Source organism: Lates calcarifer, linkage group LG19 (assembly GCF_001640805.2).
Source record: "Lates calcarifer isolate ASB-BC8 linkage group LG19, TLL_Latcal_v3, whole genome shotgun sequence".
NCBI lineage: Eukaryota > Metazoa > Chordata > Actinopteri > Centropomidae > Lates > Lates calcarifer.
This window is the reverse complement of record NC_066851.1, coordinates 12,162,629-12,182,977: the sequence shown is the minus strand read 5'-3', so window position 1 is coordinate 12,182,977 and position 20,349 is coordinate 12,162,629. Positions and strand designations below refer to the sequence as shown.

Here is a 20,349-nt window from a genome sequence, read left to right as displayed (position 1 = left end):
TGCGATCAGTTTGCTGAATGAGACAGAGCAGGAGTGACAGGACAGGACACTATCGCTCATGTTCTGCTCTGTTCTGTCCTAATGTAATTTATTTGCTGGCAGCGGGAGAAACCGTACTTGAGCCTTGCTGATGTTATGGGTGGGAGAGAGTGACTCAGGGAAGAGGGAAAGCAGCATGACACATCAGTATGACATCAGTTTAGGATTTATTTCCAAGAGGCTCTAGTTTCTTCTTGAAAAGCAAACCCTTAATGTGGAATCTGTAACTGAACTGTGCTCCAAAAGGTTCTGTGTTGATCATATTGTGCAGCACTTATATCCCAGCTCATCATGTCCTGAACATTTTCTCTGAAATGCTGTGTTGTTTTCAAATGATTCTCTACAGTGTGATGCCCAGTTGAGTGATACCATCACTGCTGGCATACTGACAGTCAGTGAGCCTGCCCGCCATACAAAGGGGATTATCCCCTACACAATAACCTGCGTCTCTGACACTGTAGCAGAGGGAGTTTAAACCATGTTGTTGCTGAGCTTCACTCAACCAGTTAACTAAAGATAAAATTAAATGTTTACATACGCAGAGAAAGAAAGTCACCTCCTGTCCCCTGCACTGTTTTTATTGTACATTTAACATTTCTCATTGTGTGCTGACTGTGTGGTGCCTGGTTAGTGAGTGTAAGCTATCGTTGTCGAAGCATAGAGTAACGTAATTGCCATTGGTGGATAATGAAAAAATCTATAATATTTACTGGGCTGTGTAAGCACTATAGCAATTGATGGGATGAGGGAATGCCGTTGTTTAACAGAACAAATCATGGATGTGGAATTGAACAGAGCTTCTTCCTGCCATAGATACTGGGGGACTTCACTACTTTCATGAATCACTGATGTGGTGAATCCAGTTAAAAGCTTTTTATCCCTTATGGATTTCTCTCATTAAATTTAAAGCAATCACAAAGGAGAAGATGCAGACGAAGAGACACAGATGAGATATAGTTGAGTTGAGATATAGATTGTGCAAAGCTGAAAAATGTCTAGAATATTTTATATATTTAGTGCAGAGAAGAGAGATGTAACAGCTGTTTCCTGCACAGCTTCACTTGGTCCATAAATTACTTCTTAGAAAAAATACATCTACTTCATTTGCAGTGTAAAGGAAACAGGGATAAGTAAGAAAGGTGAGGCATCAGATTGAGTCCATTTCATGGTTTGCATGTTTGGCAGGGAAGAGAGAGGTGCGTCTTTTCTGCTCACATGCTGTATTCCTATGTGATGAGCAAAGTGCTGACGGCGCCAGAGATAACACCTGAGGTGGGTCGGTTGGATTGACCTGAAAAACAGGTGTAGCAGTGGCTGTACAGTAGTAGAAGCTCTACGACTTCCTCTGAGGAAATGACTGACCTTTAAAGCTCTCGCTAATTATAATGCAGGCAGGTACAGCTTTTGCAGTATATACTGTATCCGTGTCGCCCTCGAGGCTCAGTGGTTTGGTGACATGAGTTTGGTATTAAAGGAGTGAAATATGGCTTGAAAAAATTCAATCTTGTCTTTATTTTTTTACAGAAAGATGCAGAGAATCCAAACTACTCTTTGTCCACTTAGTATACCTTTAACTCTTTCTTAAGGTTTTGTTTTTGTACTTCTTGTGGTGTCGTGACATTAGAGCTGAGGGAGAGTCTGTGAGTTGTCTGACGCTACAAGGTTGTTTGTAATCCTTTACAATGTCATGTTTCCCCTCTGCGAGAAAGTCGCTGAAATAAGACATGCTGCTCAGGGGCTGTTGCCAGGGATTTTCCAACCTCCGACCCCCTGCTTTTCTCTCTCTCTCTCCCTCTCTCTCTTACTTTACCTACACACACACACACACGTATACACACACCCATGTCCAGCACAACTTCACGGCGAGTGAGCTGCGCCTTGTTCGTTGTTCCAACAGACTGCTTAATTGGGTGAACCTTAGTTAAAACAAGCGTGTCCGACTTAATGCTGATGTATGTGTCGGTTGGAGTGCGCTTACACATCCGCAGGACCAGCGGGTATGTGTGTGTACGTGTGTGTGTGTGTGTGTGTGCGCGCGTGTGTGTGTGTGTGTGTGTGTGTGTGTGTGTGTTTGTATTTGTATTTGTGTCGGGCCTGTAGGCCAAAGTGACATCATACTCCTCTGCTGCTGTCATCCAGCTGAACCCAGATCCACTCAAAGCAAAAGTCAATGATGTCATTCATTCCCCTCTCTCTCTCTCTCTCTCTCTCTCTCTCTCTCTCTCCCTCCCTCCCTCCCTCCCTCTCTCGGTCCGTGTGTTGTAGGAGCATCCAACCAGACTAATGTTCGGAGACTAGGTCAGCTAAACTGCAGAAACCAGTGCAGGCTGCATGCTTTGTCCTCAGGAGGTCGGGACTAGCTCAGGCTAACTGAAAATTAGCCCCATTACACACACACACACACACACACACACACACACACACACACAGATTACAGCTGATAAAGGAAGTGAATCCTTCAGAGAGGCTTTTTTCTGTGTTAAATCACATTTGGAATCAGCTGTGTCTGGAGGAGAGGACAGATTTGATTGAATTAGCTTGTGTTGTGTGGCCAGTAATGAGACTGCTGTTGTTTTTACAGAATTTACTAATGTTGCGTTATCAGATTGGCAGGATTGTTGTCCATTTTAAGGAAAAGAAAGTGAGCATTTGATGTTATCATTGCTTTAAAAAGCGTATCCCAGTGTTTCTGCTTGGTTTGACTGCTTAAACGTTACCAGACCAGTTTCCAAAGCCTACCAGAACTTTTCCTTTTGGTTTCTTACGTCCCTAATTCATTTCCATTCATTTCTGTGCAGCATTAAAATCAACTTATAAAGGAATTGCGACTACAATAAGCATGCAAACTCATGCATTGTCCTGTCTGTTTATTGTTCATCCTCTTATCTTTAAATTTACAGCACAAAATCAGTGCTTTTTGGTAGTTCACTCTCAATTAGTAGGTGTTGAAGTGTCCTTGAATGCACCTCCAGTAAGTGTTTAAAACAGGCCTCCTCTTGCAAATGCATTACAGAGGGATTTTAATGAAAATGCTCACTTTTATGGATGTTGATGGATGTGCTGCATTTTTAATAATCTACAGACAGAAACTAGTGACAAAATACCCATCAGTGTTTCCCAGAATCTAAGATAACTTCTTCAGATGGTGTTTGTCTGACCACATGTGCAAAACCCAAACAAATAATGTAAAACAATGACATGAAACAGAGAGAAACAGCAAATTGTCATGTTTGAGGTCACAGGAAACAGTGAATGTTGCAATTTGCCGATATATGACCTAAACAGTTAGTTATCATAATTGCTTGCAGATAAATTTTCTGTCAGTCGATATATTGTTTCAGCTCTGATCTCAGTCAAGTATAAAGAATGAGGTCCACTTTTTCCTCCCAGTCTAGCTCAAAACAAAACTGACATGCCTATACAGTAAATACAATGTATTGATAAAGTTACTGGTCACTGTGGTTGTTTCTCTTCTCCATTACTTACTCTGAAAGTGCTTTGAGAAAGGAGCAACCAGTAACATTTTGGGCGTGAGTATTGTTTTAAGATGGACTTGAAAGAATGTGAACCTGTCCTTCAAAATCTCTGCAAGTTGATATTCACCTCACACTGAACATAATGGCTGTATCTGAAGTTGAAAATGAGTTTATGTTTATGAATGTATATTATTGTGCTTTGGACAATAACTGGCAATTATGTTGAGTATGTGAGATGCGTAGCTAAAACATGCAGAACCATTAGTGCAAAAAAAAAAAAAAAAGGAGTTAATGCGATTCTATGTTCATTAGCTCCTGATAAATCTGTTAATAAGTAAATCCGGCTCACTTACAGCACAGTAATACTGATGATCACACACTCATGTTCATCTCACGGTGCCCAGTCTCTCCACCCTGACAAATCCACCCCCCTGTGTTCACTCATGTGAAGCGCTCATTTACCTTTTAGATAATGATGTCTACTCAGATTTGGATCAAACATCCCTTTATCTTCCTGCTCCACACTCCTGTGCTGTACAGCCACGGGTACAATGCCGCAGCCCCTCACCTCAGCGGCAGTCACACCCATGGCATGAAGGCACCGCAACATGCCAGTGAGAACCCAGAGGAGGGGGCACGGTGAAGGGGGTAGACGGAGGACACAGGGAAAAAGACCAGAGGAAGGAAGTTTTTAATTGGGGGAAAAAACAAATGTTAATTTAATCAGAAAATCTTTCCACGACCAGAATGTAGAGACATGAGAGAAGACAGAGGGCAGATGGATGGGATGGACACACAGGGCGCAGAGGGAAATTAATAAAGACAGAGGCTCGTTTGATGTTTGCTGGAGGTATTTTGATTCGCAGTAGAGGTGACATGACTTCATCCAGTCTCCTCCCCTTTCTTGGCTGCACATCTATAGGTATCTCCATCCAAACCCCGATTGATGATGGCACGTGTAGAGGGATTAGGATTAAAGTCTTGCTCACGTTACCAACCACAGTAGCCAAGAAAGGATAACGGAGGAGGAGGAGGAGGAGGAGGGTGCACTGACTTTTGATTTCCTTGATTTAGAATCTGCACTGAAACTTTAGTCCAAATAGTGATGATAGAACCTTCTTTTTCTTTCATTTATTCATGAATTGTGAGCCTTTTGTGGTCAGAAATTGTTTTATAAAGTGAGACTTCAAAGTATTTTTTTTGTTATGCTCTTAAGTAAAACTCACATTCACTCTTTCCCAGCCTGAAAATGCACTGTGTATTTACCAGAATATCTACTCCTTGGCCTTATTTTCTCCTCCTTGCCCGTGTCTCACTGTATTTATTCTTCTCTTTTTCCCTGATTCCTTCACCTTATCTATCAATGCCTCGTAAAAACCTACTGGTGAGCCGACCTGCGCTCTGACATTTCCGCCGCTGCACATAAAACTGCACAAAAATGTCAGAGAGCGAGGGGAGTATTAGGAAATGGAGTGTGTCTCTGTCCTTATTAATGTGTAACTGTAACATGTATCCGAGCAGCAGTATAATAAATATCGATCTGAATTCACTACTGCTGATTCATTCAAAGGCTGACATTGATTCCCTGTAGCTGTGTTAGAGTGAGCACACGCCACTCTCCAGTTCGTTTTATCTTCCACAGTGTCGCTGGATTTCTTCCATTTTTAAAATTCTGACTCCTGCTCTCCTTTACCTTGCTTTACTTTCCCTCTTTCTCAAGCTTTTTTTCAGTTTTCTTTTCACACGCTTCCCTGCGTCAGACTCTCTCCCACTCTTTGATCTTCAGCGAATGCCCCAAGTGGAGCTCAGAGTGCTTCTCTCTCTCTCTCTCTTTTTTATCTCCAGATACTGAGCAGGGCGTTTTTGGACTTCTCTAGTCACGAGTCATGCTGCCCCCCCCCCTCAGCTCCTTATCTCTGTCACTTTTTTCTCCCCTTTCTACTGATAAGGCTTTGCCCTGCACGTTCTCTTTCACTCTGCAGAATAGTGAGCCATTATCTGCTAACACTTACACCGAGTGACAGTGTGTGCTCATTAAAGGTGTACATGTTACAGCTGTATTGAGGCTACAGAGGCTGTTTCTCCTTTTGTGTTTTGTTGTCTAGAACAGCAGATGTGCTGCAGGAGAGTCAGGCTGTGTGCGTTTGAGGTCTGTGGGAGCCAGCAGCTCTGTAGCTGACCCTTGTGGCCAGAAATGATGCAGCTTATTTTGCGATAACAGTCCGGTGTCCATGTAGTGCCAGCATGAATCTTCTACCTGAAATTCTTGAGAAGTTGGGCACTTCATAGATTCATACTGTATCTGCTTAGTGCAGTGAGTCGTATAATATCATATCATACCTGCAGAGGTCAGTGGACTGAAACTGAGTGACTATGAACTGTTTTCAACTTAATCATCTGCTTCCCTGACATAATATGATTATATTTATGTTTTTGGGCTGTAACTAAGTCATTTTCATTCTCAATTAATTTACTAAGTTATTATTATATCCTCACATTTGATGATCTGGAATCAGAGAAGTTTTTGCATTCTTACTTTAAAACTAACTGAAACGATTAATCTACTATCGAAAGTAATTGCTATCAAAAATCAGTCAAGTAATATGATTAATCATCACATTATTTAAGCTCTGTTATGTCTAGTTGTGGCTGTATTTTTTGCACAAATGAAATCTGATGATGAAGATGAATCATGATTAGGGCTGAAATGATCAGTCGATTAATCGTTTAGGCCACGTTCACACCCAAAAAAATCCCCCACTGCTTCAAACAATGCAAGGGTGTGTGTTTATGGGTGTTTGTTGTAACTCATACTAGTGAGACAATGAAATACAATCTGGAAAGTCCAGTTGGAGGAACAGATTTATGTGTTTAAAAGGTTATTAGCAGCCGAAAAACAGCGTAGTGATTTGTTAAGCTGGTAAAACAGACAGGGTTTTACAGCTCTGGAAAGTTATATTTGGTCGTGTTTTGTTGCAGCAAAAGTTGAATGAGAGTCAACCAGATTAATTATACATATATATATATATATATATATATATATATACATATATATATATATATATATATACACACACACACCAACAAATGAACTGATTAATTGAGAAAATAATTGTCAGTGATTGATAATAAAAATAATTGTCAGCTGCAGCCCTAGCCATGACATTTGAGCTTTTTGAAAACAAAAATATAATTATAATATAATATAACCTGCTTTGTAAAATATGGCCAATATATTGATATCACTATATATCAACGGTGGTTTGTTTATCATGATACATTCATGAGGCACTGTCTCTCTTTTCTGCTGACACATGAACTCTGAGATGTTTTTCTCTCTGGCACTTTATCACACTGAATAAAAGCTCTTCACAGTCCTTTGTAAAAGATTTATCTTCCCCCTCTGCAGTTAAACAGATAGTGTTATGTATGGTATGATCATTTTGTAATATATATCATTTTATTCAGGAACAAGGTTACGAGTCATTGTGCTCAGTGAGCCAGCAGGCAGAAGATGCCATTTGTTATTGGACTGGAGTGTCTCCCCTCTCTCTGCTTCTCTTGTCTTTTCCTCCACTAACACACATTCATGCAACCTCATTCCATGACCCACTAAAACAATCAGGCATGTAAAGCTCGGAGTGTTTGAGTTCCTGTGCTAAAAATATATATATACTGACTCTGCCTGAGTGTGTGTGTATGTAACTCGTGCTTCTGGCAGTCAAACGTGAAAGAGAGAAGCTCTGTCTGGCTATGTGTGTGTGTGTGTGTGTCCATCTTCAAGTTTACTATGTGTGTGTGTGCATGCTATCACAAGGTCAGGAGAGGAGACACCAGGCTGCATGAGTCCTTGAACAGGATGCCACGAATGCATAAAAATACCATGGAAGAGCCAGAAACAGAATCGTCCTCCAACAGAAAGTGGGATGCTTCCACTCTGCATGGTAACACTAAATGTGCTCAGCAGAGCGTTAAATTCTACCTGTGGGGGAGGGCGACCAGTAATAAATCACACAAGTCAGCAGAATCCCAAAGAGATGCCATTATTTTTGCTCTCTGCTTGTTTCCTGATGCTTTAAGTGTCACCAAAGCTGTGCTGTCCAGGCAAGATGAGAAAAGCAGGACTCAATTATGATTACATTTTTACATGAGATGCCGTAAAGCAAACTCACTTATTCAAATGTTTCAAATTAGTATGCAAACGCTTTCTAGCAGAAGTCACACGTGTGCTCAGGTATGTATCTCCGCATTCATGTGTGCACATGCACGTCTGAGCATATGAATGTCTATGCATAAATCTGCCTTTTTAACCGCACAGTACGTCACCAAACCGTTTAAGATTAATTAAAGATAAATTCAATTACTGTGGCAGGTTGAGTGTTTGCTCGATTATATTTATGGTAATTATCTTCATCGGCGTACTGTCTCTAGTGGACCTAAAGTCATGGCCCATCGATTTGGTTGCTCCTCATCTCTAGACCCCATCCAAGAATTCATCTGGCCAGTTGTGATGTGAACAGATATAATTAACCTCTTGGTGCCCGTGGTGCAGCTCCCACAGGCTGCTCAGCACCCTAATTGGTCTCTTACATCTGTTGTTAATGGAAGAACCAAGGGGGAAGCCCCAGCTCTGCATGTGTGCGTGTGTGTGTGTGTGTGTCTGTGTATCCCCCCGTTGCACGCATTCAGCCTGTCTGTAACAGATGGGGAGAGGAGAATCCCATTAGAAATTCCATTAAAAATCATCTTGAACACAGGTGCCGAGATGAGAGGAAAGAGGCTGGGTATGATTGTTTGGTTTGTTTTGCCCTCTGTTATTGTCAGTTTGTCAGTTTTGGTGATGGGTAAAGAGAAACTCCCCTCAGTGTGATTTCCTTCGACAGTCTGGTACTGTTGTTAAACCCAGTAACTGCATAGAAGATGATGGTCCAATTAGTGAGCTATGGGAAGAATTTAAACGATGACAGTGGACTCTGGACCTCTGAAAAATTCCCCCAAAACAATTTAAACCAGCTGGAAGTGCGACTGCAACTGCAAGGACTACTTCTTTTCTCAAATATAACACAATGTTAGTGTTTTTATGCCACATCCACGGCAGATCTCGGGAAATGTTGACATTGCCTGCACAGCTTGTTTTTCCGGCTTTAGATTCAGAACCAAAATCCACTTTCAGCCCAGTGAATTGCATGTTTGTCTAATCAAATGTCCCTTGTATACATGGACGCATTATGAAACAATGGGGCCCTGGGCACAGCAAACATCTAAAAGACCTGCACCTCTTCAACATAGATGCCCAGACTCTCACTGTAGGTGTTTTGTGTCTCTTTGTAGTCGTTTCATGTCACTTTGTAGTCATTAATAGTCTGTAGTCCTTATAGTTGTTTTCTTTGCTATTTCACCAAGAAGTTTTTGCAGTCTTCAAACAAAGGCTGTAGCACAGTCGGCCTGTTCAGTAATCCACCCCTGCTTGCAGTCTGCTAGAACTGACACCTGTCCTTAGCAACCGTCCACTGTGAGCAAAGAAAATTTAATGAGGTGGCCCCGTCTGGCTTGTTGCTCACTCAGGCTAAACATAGCTGGACGCACCCAATTTGGGTGAAGGGTGGAAGAGAATAGAAACACACCCAAACTCTCGATTACACACTAAAATCTGTTTTTGATATTTCTCTTCAGTCTTATTGTGTAATGATCTCGTTTGTTGCCAGCAGTGTCACTGCATGTTCTCTCCCTTCCAGATGGCTGATATATGATTGGCCCATGTTCAGTCTCTGGCACACAGTGTCTCTGTATGTGTGTGAGACCATTCTCACACCAAAATGGAAATCTGGTTTCCCATAACAACACTGTTACTGGATGGAATAACACCAGTGCACACACACATATTGGATGGAACAAGTGTCCCGCCTCCTGTTCCTTCCTGGTTGTTTGTTACTGAGGGACAAAGCCCTGTTTTATGTGGAGAAAGGTTGAGGCTGAGAAAGAGGCTTGTGTCAGAGCCTGGAGCTGCTGCCAAGCATGACTTAGTGCTTCTGTTCCTTCCCTAAAAGTCACAGCAATAAGAAGGTTGTCTTTCTTTAGCTGTTTATTACTTGGATGAATTGGGGCAGAGATGTCAACTCTTTTTTGCATCTTGATGAGGTCTTCCAAGTCATTGGTTTTGTGATGAATATTGCTGCTGTCACGACTGTGCCCCTGTCCCTGTCTTGTGATGAGTAAGCAACAAGTTCCATTGTCATTCAGAAAGTGGGGGTTCCCTGTCTGTCTTATTATGGCTTTGATATATTTTTGTTCTCATAGGCAAAGTAGCATTTGACATAGAGCTAGCAACATTTTTATCTTCTGAACAAATCCCTTGAAAAGACCAAAAGCAACCATGTTTTGGTCTGTCTCTCAATACTTTCCGATTATCCCAGCCTGTCTGTGGCTCTCAGCCTCAAGCCCATTGGCTCCTACTGAAGACATAAATCACAAATATATACTTTCACTTTTTTAAAATGACTAAATAAATCCATAAAACATCTGGGCACTGACATTTTTAGGTCTGTAGCTCTGTGGTACAGATGAATATGTCAGAATATATCAACATAGGTTATACTTTTTCAGTTGGATCAGTTCATTCTTGCTTTTGGTCTTTTCATGGGGTTTGTTAACAAAAGAAAAATGTAGAATATCACTAGATTAATACTTTAACCCTTGGTGCCACTGTGCCTCTGTCTGAACAACTGCTGAATAAAAGTTATATAAAGGTTATTAAAGGTTCTGACCTTTCCTGCCTGCAGGGAAGGAAATGAAAGCACAAAGTGTGTTGCTGTTACATTACAATTCAGCTCATTATGTTAACCAGTAAGTACAAGAATAAGGGATTAGTCTCAATTTTATAGTTTTCTGTCCACATTCAGAGCTCTCACATTAAAAGACATTTGATTCACAACTGTTCACTCAGCTCACTCATTTCCTGTGAATCCCTCAATGAAACCTGCAATTTAGACAGGTAATTACAGAACTTAAAGCTGCAGCATGTGACTTTTTAATAAGCATTTGTTGTTAGGTGCTGTCAAAGGTTTCTGTGACTCAGACTCAGCACCACAGAGATATTCCTCTCTGACCTCTCTGATCCTCGACCTTCTAACCAAAAAGACCAGAGTCAGGGGTGAGAGCTCACAGCTGTCAGTCGATACGTAAACCTTCAACACTCCTGGTGCTGCTGCTCCTCTCGCACTGAGGATTCAAGCTTGTATTAGCTGCTCAAAGATGTTGCTGTGTTGGATTTACAGTTTAGCAAGCTCCCAATTTCTGCATGAGCTGGGGCAACGTACACGTCAGTTTTGTGCCTGCACATTGGACAATTCCACAAGGATGGTTTCTGGCTTCAGCTTAGCATGTTGATGCTCCACATGTCCCACACTGTGAAGTCTGCATATCATTCTGAACAGTCTTCCACTAAAAGGTTATCTCATATTTGGATTTGGGTTAGCAACACAGACGAAATAAATATTAGAGAAAGACAATAAATACAATTGTTTTTTTTTTTTTTGAGAGAGATCATCGCATCACAGTTTTGTGAGAGAGAGCGAGGCAGACAAACAGAGAGAGAGGTGAAGGAGGTTAGAGACAGAAAGTAAGAGAGAGAATATAAATTCCAGCCTGCTGCTATAAGCTCAAACCCCCTGAGTTTAGGGATCACTAGCATTGAGCAAGATCTGCTCCACATATCCAGCATAATCCCTCTGCCACACCGTGAACACTTCCTCTTTGACAGAGGAGAGTGTGTGTAGGAGTGTGCATGTGTTTTGTAAAGCAGAGTGTTGGGATATTGGTGTATATACAGTATGTGTCAGAGTTAAGAAGGAGTTATTCTGCCTCAATGGGCCATGTCTTCCTACTGTCTTTTCTTTTTTTTACCCTCTTATCTCTTTGGCTTTCAGATTCCTCTCTGCCTCAGAAAGGCTTTAGGAACTGTATGAACACTGCTAGGATAGGGAGCGGTGTTGAATCTTATATTTCAGTTCTTAAAATGGACGCTCCTCAGCACTATTAATATTTTATTTGGGCCCAAAAATTGACTTCAAAAAAAATTGCAACATCCTCCTACTCATAGCTCAAAATGTAGTACTGGGATGGTGCAACGTTTTCCACCATTGATAACTAAAAAAGGCAAATTAAAAGTTGAATTAGTGATCAAACATAACAAAAATCTGATCTTGAATTATGATATAGGCTAAGTACATATGACACATTAAATTTATGTCATAACATTTAGTGTGATTGGAAATTAAATCCCTTTTTGGTCCACTGTGCACAGTAGAATAATCATTTGTGATTATTTGATTAATTAGTTTTTATTATTAATCCTGTAAGGGAATGCTGAAACCTCGCTCTCTTCTTACCCCCCCAATAATTTGTGTACAGTCCCTCAGGAGTCAGATAAAAATACAGATGATGTTTGTTGCATCATCTGATCATGCACTCAGCCTGCAGCTGTTCTGTTTGCATATCAGAGGTTTTCCATACATCATTGGCTCCAGCATTTTCTGTTCTTGCATGGTATCTTTCCATTTGGTGTGTGTGTGGGTGTGTGTGTAAATGTCAGGCAGTGTGACAGTGAGAGCATCAAGGTGGTGGGGGGTGGGCGGGGGGGGGGCTGCCTCCCATTTGACCTGAGTTTGACCCCAGGAAGGATGTAGCTGATGGGAGGAAGGAAGGGTTTAAAATGTTCATACATGGACAGGAGGATGTCTTGTTGGGGTGGGGAGGGGGGTCGTTTTGCCTCTCATCATGCGCCTCCTTGATGCACACACACTCTTTATGACCCTACACAGACACACATTCACAGATCCATCTTTCTCTCTCTCCTCTCCCTCTGTTGGTCTCTCCCTGCACTGTTTTCTCCTCTTTAATCTCCACTCAGGTCGTGTGTGAGGGCTTCCCCTTCCCTGATCCACCTCTGCCTATTTATAGCTCCTAAGCTTCGGTCCAGCAGGAGCCACGAGGTGCAGCTTGTACACCAAGCGTCTGTCTCTCTAATCCGGCCAGTTGATTAGCTAATACACCTCCATCAGTTCGCCCGCTGCTCGCTGCAGGTGTCACATGCGATCGATGGCACTTTAAGTAACTCTTTCTTTCTCATCCATTTCTCTCGTTCTCTTTTCTATCTCAAATTTCTAACTCAATTGGTCCTGTAATTTTTCATTCAGCTGACATGTACCTGATGGATGATTTCAGTCGTACAAGGGGGCAGACTGTAATTTCTAAATGCTGCAGTTCCAGTTTTTCTTGCCTTGAACCCTGTACAGCATCAGAAAAACTCCACCTACACCTTCATTCGCTCTCTTGTCTGTTTCTAAATCACTACCTCATTCACTTGGCATAAAATTAAATCCTGCGTGCCACTTGATTATGATTAGGTTCAGACTTTCATTAGTGAAGCCAGCAGCAGACTGAAGTCAGGTTGTTTAATAAGTGTGACTCATTGGTCTTGGGAGAAATGGCTCTCCTGAAGGCACAGCTGAACAGCCGCTATGGCAGCGCACCACCTGGCCGTGTGCGTTCATGTTGTGAAAATTAAAACCAGTTGGCAAGGTGCTGCTGAGCTATCTGCATCCACCTTGTAGATAGATGTGCCAGCAGCGGTGATATCAGCGCCGTCTCTGAAAAACAGGAATCATTGTCGTGATGTTGTGACAGGCCGTTTCCTGCTGCCTCGTGGTTCTCTGATGTGTTGGTTTTTCTGCAAACAGTGGTTGTGGGTTTTTCAAAACCTCCCATTGTGGCGCAGCTTAACCTGGCAGCTGAACTTTCCATCAAGTCAGTTTCACTTTATTGTTTGGCTTCTCTGCACCGCTGGGTGAAAAGAAAATAGACATCAATCACCGTGGTTGTCAGTGGATTATTGTCAAAATGTGCAGGAGCACTCGAGCGCGTGGTGAGACAGCTGGTCTCGTGGCATCCCCTCAGAGGGAATCACTTCAGTGCAATTTTTCTTTTATTCCCTCATATGTTTACATCCTTATATAAGTCTGCTAATGTGCCTGTGCATACAGAGCGAAGGAGTGAGTCAGCTAAAAAAGCCAGACAGCTCAGATCAGCACAGGGATGCTGCAGAAGATATTTAATACATGAGGTCGCCGTGCTTTGCTCAGAATGAGAGAGCGCTCCCTCTGTGTTGATCAAAAGCGTTTCCTCAGGACTATTTTATTGTTTTTTACTCCTTGAGTGTATTGATCTTTGCGGCTGATGAGAGTGCAGAGGTGTGGGGGGAAATGGGTCAGAGCATATGTCCACCCTCCTGTGTTATTGATGACAGCGAGGTCAGTAAATGACTCAGAAATAAGATGGAGATGAAAGCAGAGGTGGGTGTGGTTATTTTACAGCAGGGAAACTGCAGAGAGTGCCTGTTTTTCTCTTTGCCCATCCTTGAGTCCCCGTGGCTGAAGTGGTGGACAAGCACTTAAGCAGGGAGGTGGCCCTGCCAGAAAGACGTCGCCTTGCAGAGGAAGGTAATAGGGAGCAACGTGTCACTGTGCATTAGGGTGAGCAGATAGATGGGCTCAGGGATCCGTCTAGGATTTGTGACCCAGCCACATATTGACCAGATAATGAAACAGGGGACAGAAAAAAAGAAAGACGGGCAGATGCTGAAGAAGACTGACAGAAATGAAGTAATTTAAGCAGACAGCTGACAGGTGTGAATAGCGCACTGGAGCAGGAGGAGATTGGTGGGGTGTAATAATCTGCTTTTGTGGGGGTACAAGAGAAAGGGGTGGGGTGGTGGGGGTGGTGGGGTGGTGGATGGGGGTGTATGTGGTGATGGATTTGTGTTTAAATGAAGATTGGCATCTCGCTGATAGTGCCTCTCTGGACAGGAAGCATGTGACCTGCACCCAAGAGAGCGCAGCAACATCAGGAGCAAATTTAGCCGAATCCACGCTGACTCCGCTGCGTTCACATCAGTGTCATGCCATCAACACACATTTCCTTTATGAAAACAAACAGCATACCTAAACATCACTGACCTTCTCTGATCTTTCATCCTGCTCGTGAACGTGTTATTGGGCGTCGACTTTGCCCCAGAGGTTTTAAGCGGGGAGCGGGGTGACAGACGGAGGATGTTAGCGCAGAGCTGGGGGGAATCACAGCCGTGACAGTCAGTCATTGTGTTTCAACGACTGATGGTATCATGCTGTCATTGTGTCAGTGTTGGGAGCAGACCCACAACAGATGCTGAACAGATAATAGAAGCTTTATCTCTGGATATTCACTCTGATTCTCATGAGAACATGAACAAGGACTGCTTCAAAGAAGGCGTCTCAGGTGAGCAGAAAGTTATTAAGATCCAGGTTTCTCTCTGGAATATGCCTTGTCATTGTGTGTTCAGATGAAGAAGTAAGATTGGCGTTGTGCATTATGAAACAAGAAAGCATTTCCTTTGAGTAGAAATCTGTAAGTGAATGTATGAGCATATAAACTGAGGCAGACATATTTCTCATTGTGCTTGTGAAGTTGCTGCTGGGAGTGTAATGTATTTGATTGTGCACCTGCAGTTTTCATCTGACTCCATTTCTCCAGATGGGGGGTTTTCATTATGGAATTCTCACTTGCTGGGCAGATGAGAATATTAGACAGTGCATACACAAAGCATGATAGAGATGTTGCTATCATAAAACTGCAGCCTAAAGATAAATAAAAAATAAATAAATAAAATTTGACTTGACTTGACTTGACTGTCACACCTTGTGAGCCTTGAAGTCTAATTCTGCTCTGCAGATGTTGTGTTTCTAGTCACACTGGCAAAGTCCACCACTTTGGTTCAGACTGAAGTATCTCAACAACTACTGGATGGATTGCTGTGAAGTTTTGTGCAGAAACTGCACGCTAAACTGAGATGGTGAACAAGGAAGGCATTATACTGAGACAGTCCTTCCAAGAAAAATGACAGAATCAGTTGTTTCAACAGTTGCCCCCACATATGTTTACATTTAGGTAACGTTAATGTAGACAAATGATGAGGGTGACAAAGGTCCAATAACTGTAATGAAGCTGTAAATTTAATGTAAACCACAGAGGTTCCAGTGATCCTTATTTTTGTGCCTAAAGCTAAACAAACCTTAACCTTGTCACATTAGTGGATTTATTTTTAAATTGTGATTTGTAACAGTTTGTGAAGTCACAGATAAATAAAGTCATCCTGATGATAGGGGCATCAAATCAGAAAATACCACTGTGACGTTCCGGAGGGAAAATTACACATTTTGTTGTTTAGATCTGAGGACTTGTTGATCACACCCTCCTAATCATAATCAAGCAAGTCCAGTTGTCCTAGTATAACTCTCTCTATAACACACCGCGATCTGGATGACTGAGAATATCCACAGATATCAGTGAAATCTATGTGGCTTTTCTTGCGTGTCCAACCAGCTATTAATCAGGAGACAGCAATAATGGCTGTGACAGTGACTAAAGGGATCCCAGCAAAATGAAACGGGGCACTGGAGGACACTTTTTCATGCGTGTGTGTGTGTATAACTATAGCTGTAGCTGCCTGCGTTTCTGTGTGAGCTGTAATTGATTGATTCATTCTGAATCTGTTCAGATTTCCATTTTCTGTTACAAGCATCAAGCGTCCCATCTGCTTAATGCACCAATTTACCATCCTGTCTCATGGAGGGTCTTGCTGACTAAAACAATTCATAACCAGCTAACAGGCAGAGGATTTTGCTCACTAATGGAATTTGTCCTCTCAAATCTGTGAAATTGCTTTTCTGGCATGTTATGCTAATTAAATGAAAATCACTACACTGGACGTTATGGGATTATATACTTCAGAATACTTGTTGTGATGCATAAAAAGTGTATCTGAGCAAATGTGAGAGTCTTGCAATGACAAAGACTTGCATTACAATAGTTACATGCACATCAAGAGCTAAAACTGAAAGATTATCGTGATTTAAGTTGGTATATCTGTAAAATAAAGTCTGACTGTATGTAATGGTGCTTTTCCACCTGAACATGTCCAATTTAGAGTTTACCACAGAATTAGATGAAAATTTGATTGATTCTTATTGATTGAAATAGTTTTTTTATTACTAACACTGACTTACATACTGTATATTAATGATTAGTCCAGTGAGACTATCACACACTTCTCACATGATATTATGATACTGAAAAACATGTTTGCTTTTTCAGTTGGAAACTCATATTTGTTAAAGATGTAGGTAATGGCAACGGGGGAAATTCTGTTTTTAGAAATTGTATGTCTAAGTGTGTGTCATTGAAAGAATGACTCAATAGACTGCATTTAATTTTCTGATAATAAAAATATCATAAACTTAAATAATAAATTTATCTACAAGCAAATATTTGGGGAGAGGCTCCAGCCAGGGATGTCCTGAATCCCCTGAGCAGTTTTTATTTATCTGAGAGACTCAGACGCTCATCAGACCACTTTGCTTTCACCAGACCGTCTGAACTCAGACACATTTCAGGGTATTTGAGACACTGTTGTACTTGATTGTTTGAGAATGTTATTTACCAAAGCCAAGAGCTCCCTCAGATTTCCATAATGTTACCAGAGAGTCAGGGTTTAACGCAAATTCACAGAAGGAACTCACAGCGCAGATCTGCCTAATCACCAGATGCCTGCTCTCTAATGCATAATGCATCAGACTGTTATTACAAGTCTGCAGGGAAAACACAGCGGTGATTTACATTAATATTTCATCAAACTGCTGTGACATCAAAGGCTTAATGGAGGAAACCCTGTGTGTGTGTGTGTGCGTGCGTCTGTGCGTGTGTGTTATCATTAATGAAGTGGACCCTGGTGGCCGGTGCTTGGCCTCTATCTGGGTGTCAGGTGGAGAGGTGATAATAATGCGTTAAGTTAGTTTAAACTCAAAGAAACAGACAGACAGACATTAAAAACAGGCTCATGAATAAAGGGTCAGCTCTCTGAGTCATTCAAAGCGAAGGTTCTCACAGACAAAGAGTCTGAATGTTTGAACGGATAAAAGCGAGCTCATGTTTTTTAACCGCATTTGCTGCTTGTATTCCAGACCTGGCTTTGCTCTCTCTCTCTCTCTCTCTTTCTTTCTTTCTTTCTTTTTTTTCAGTGAAAACATCAGATTCAGCTTTTTCTGATCTCCATAATTTGAAAATAAAATAGGATCTTGACAAAGACTCTGGAAAGAAAGGATATTGAAAACAGCAGTAACAGTGAATTTTGTAACTGTAGACACCACTGGGAATAAAATCATAAATAATAACAATGAACAACATCTCTCATCCTCCAAAATATGAAAAGATCAGATATATATAGTCTCCAGTCTTACTGAGACCAGAAGCTACTAAAGTATTTTAAAGGAATAGTTCAACATTTTGAGAAATAGAGGAAAAGCCACATCACTCTCATTTCTCTTACCTCAGCATAAAGAGCAGAAACAGGGGGAAACAACTAGCCTAACTCTTACCACAGTCCACCTACCAGCACCTGTACCTCTCACTTATTAACACCTAGTATAAAAGCAACAGTTTGTGGTTTTACAGGGGCTTGTATGCCAGACTATTTCTTGACCAAACTGACTGATTGAACAAGCCCCTGGACAGAGTCGGGCTAGGTATTTTCCCCCTATTTCCAGTCTTTATGCTAAGCTAAGATAATCATCTCCTGGCTCCTAGCTTAGTGTGTCCAGACATGAGTATGATGTTGATCTTTTCAGCTAACTCTTGGCAAGAAAGTAAAGAGGAATATTTCCCAAAATGCCAAACTATTCCTGAAGAGAACTAAACTCAATTGGCAGTTTATTAGGTACACCTAGCTAAAACTAATTCCAGTCTAATACAACAGCGCTGTAGTAAATCCTACCTTCATGAGGGGTAAAATCTGGCTACTGTTTTATTAGCACTTCATCTTGCTGTAAATAAAAAATACCATGTACTTTGGCACAATGGGAGAGTACAGACTGACTCATATAACCACTAACTGACTCATATGTTAAGGGCCACCGTATCCCTAATATGGTAGCTGAATGACATTTTCCACGTCTCTGACACAGCTCTCTTGTGTTTTCCTCAGATGACAGTGCGTCAGCAGCGAGCAGTATGGAGGTGACCGACCGCATCGCCTCCCTAGAGCAGAGGGTCCAGATGCAGGAGGACGAGATTCAGCTGCTAAAGTCCGCTCTGGCTGACGTGGTCCGCAGGCTCAACCTGTCTGAGGAGCAGCAGGCCATGGGCTCACGCAGAGGACCCACCAAAGGTAACAATGAGTTTATGAGTTAATTAATTATGAGATTCTCTGGTATCACACTTCCTTTGACATTTATGGTTACAACACACGTGCTGGCTTACTCACCCAGTGTTGGTAGGAAACCTTTCTTTCTTTTCCCACTTCCCTCTCTCTCCAGATGATGTCTCCTTCAAATCCTGTTCTGCTCCTTTCTCTGGCTGACTAGTTGTCGATCTCCTGTCATTTCTTCTCCTGGACTGTGTTGTGTTGTTGAATGTATTGTGCGTTACATGTATAGACCCTGCTTTGATGAGAAAGTCTCCCTCAGCAGACAGCAATGTTGGGAAGCCAGGTAGGCTGACTGTGTAGTCTGTCTGCACTAACCAGGCCTGCTGTTGTGTGTAAAAGCAAACACATTTCAGTCACTGCCTGTCAGTATCGTGTTGTTTATAGTATAGTATTTCACTGGGAAACAATCAGTTACTTTTAGTACTGCACTGCCTGAGGTCAATGCACTGTGATCTGAGTACAAAGACATCGAGAAGATAGAAATAATATTGTTAACCAAGGGAAACACTTTGCCTCTTTTCAATGTTTCTGAGTCCAAGAACTTTTTGATATTATGTTATCAATGAACTGACACAACACTGTGAGAATAAGTTGCTAAGCACATGTTCTGTGTTAGTCTGTGTGTATGCAACATTTCTGTTAAAGAACAATTGACTAATATACGGTATATTAATGATTAGTCCAGTCAGACCATAACGCACTTCTCACATGATATTATGAAACTGAAAAAAATGCTTGCTTTTTCAGTTTGAAACTTGTATTTGTTAAAAATTTAGGTAATTGCAAAAGGGAGAAAATTCTGTTCACCTAAAACCCATTTCCGCAGTTATTAAAGAAGAAGCTTTTGCTAATGTATTTGTTATTGCTACTTTCCCAGACATAATGATCTGATGTCATATGGACATAATAACAGCAACACCTGAAAATTACCACAGTCTAATTCGAACCTTAGCCTCAGCCCCAGAAGTTATAGTAAAGGAGTAGTTGAGCAATTTGGGAAATACATTTCTTCACTGTCTTGATGAGAATTGATACCACTCTAATATTTGTACAGTAGATATGAAGCAGCCAGCAGCTGGTTAGCATAGCTTAGCTTAGCACACAGACTGGAAGTTAGTGGTATTAGTCCTCTCATTTAACTCTTGCCAAGAAAATTAATTAGCATATTTCCCCAGAATGTCAAACCATTCCTTTAAAGGTGCTACATGTTAGTTTTTGCTCTCACCACTTAGCCAATGTTAGCATTAACAGCTGTTTTCTTAGCAAGAGCTTCAGTCACAGTTGTGTTTACAAGACAAGAGGTCACAATACACTGCCTGTGCTACTTTTTCATCCTCTTATGTTGGACTGAGGACAGACTGGACGCTACAGTGACTCACTATCACAAAGCTGGTTAGCATGCTAACTTTAGTAAAAGAAAAGGAGTGGTAGAAGATAGAAGCAAAACAAGCATTAACACTGGCAATGCTGTCAACTGCTGGAGACAGCTCTTGGAGAGAAAAGGAATGTTTGAAAGTTTGATGGTGAACTCAAATCATTTCT

At 41.5% G+C, this 20,349-nt stretch overlaps 1 protein-coding gene across 13 annotated transcripts in view; it reads left to right on the top strand.

Annotated features, from left to right (window-relative positions):
• The window catches only part of eml1 (EMAP like 1), a 63,325-nt gene that overhangs the window by 23,474 nt on the left and 19,502 nt on the right, over positions 1-20,349 (top strand). For 5 of the 13 annotated variants that reach the window (XM_051077926.1, XM_051077927.1, XM_018683941.2 and 2 more), the window contains 2 exons: positions 18,586-18,768; positions 19,037-19,090. In XM_051077926.1, coding sequence (XP_050933883.1) covers positions 18,612-18,768; positions 19,037-19,090 — 211 coding nt within the window. In that variant the 5' untranslated portion in view covers positions 18,586-18,611. Of the gene's footprint in view, positions 1-14,500; positions 14,826-18,585; positions 18,769-19,036; positions 19,091-20,349 lie in introns of those variants that run through there. The other 8 variants (XM_018683935.2, XM_018683936.2, XM_018683934.2 and 5 more) reach the window with 8 other exon arrangements.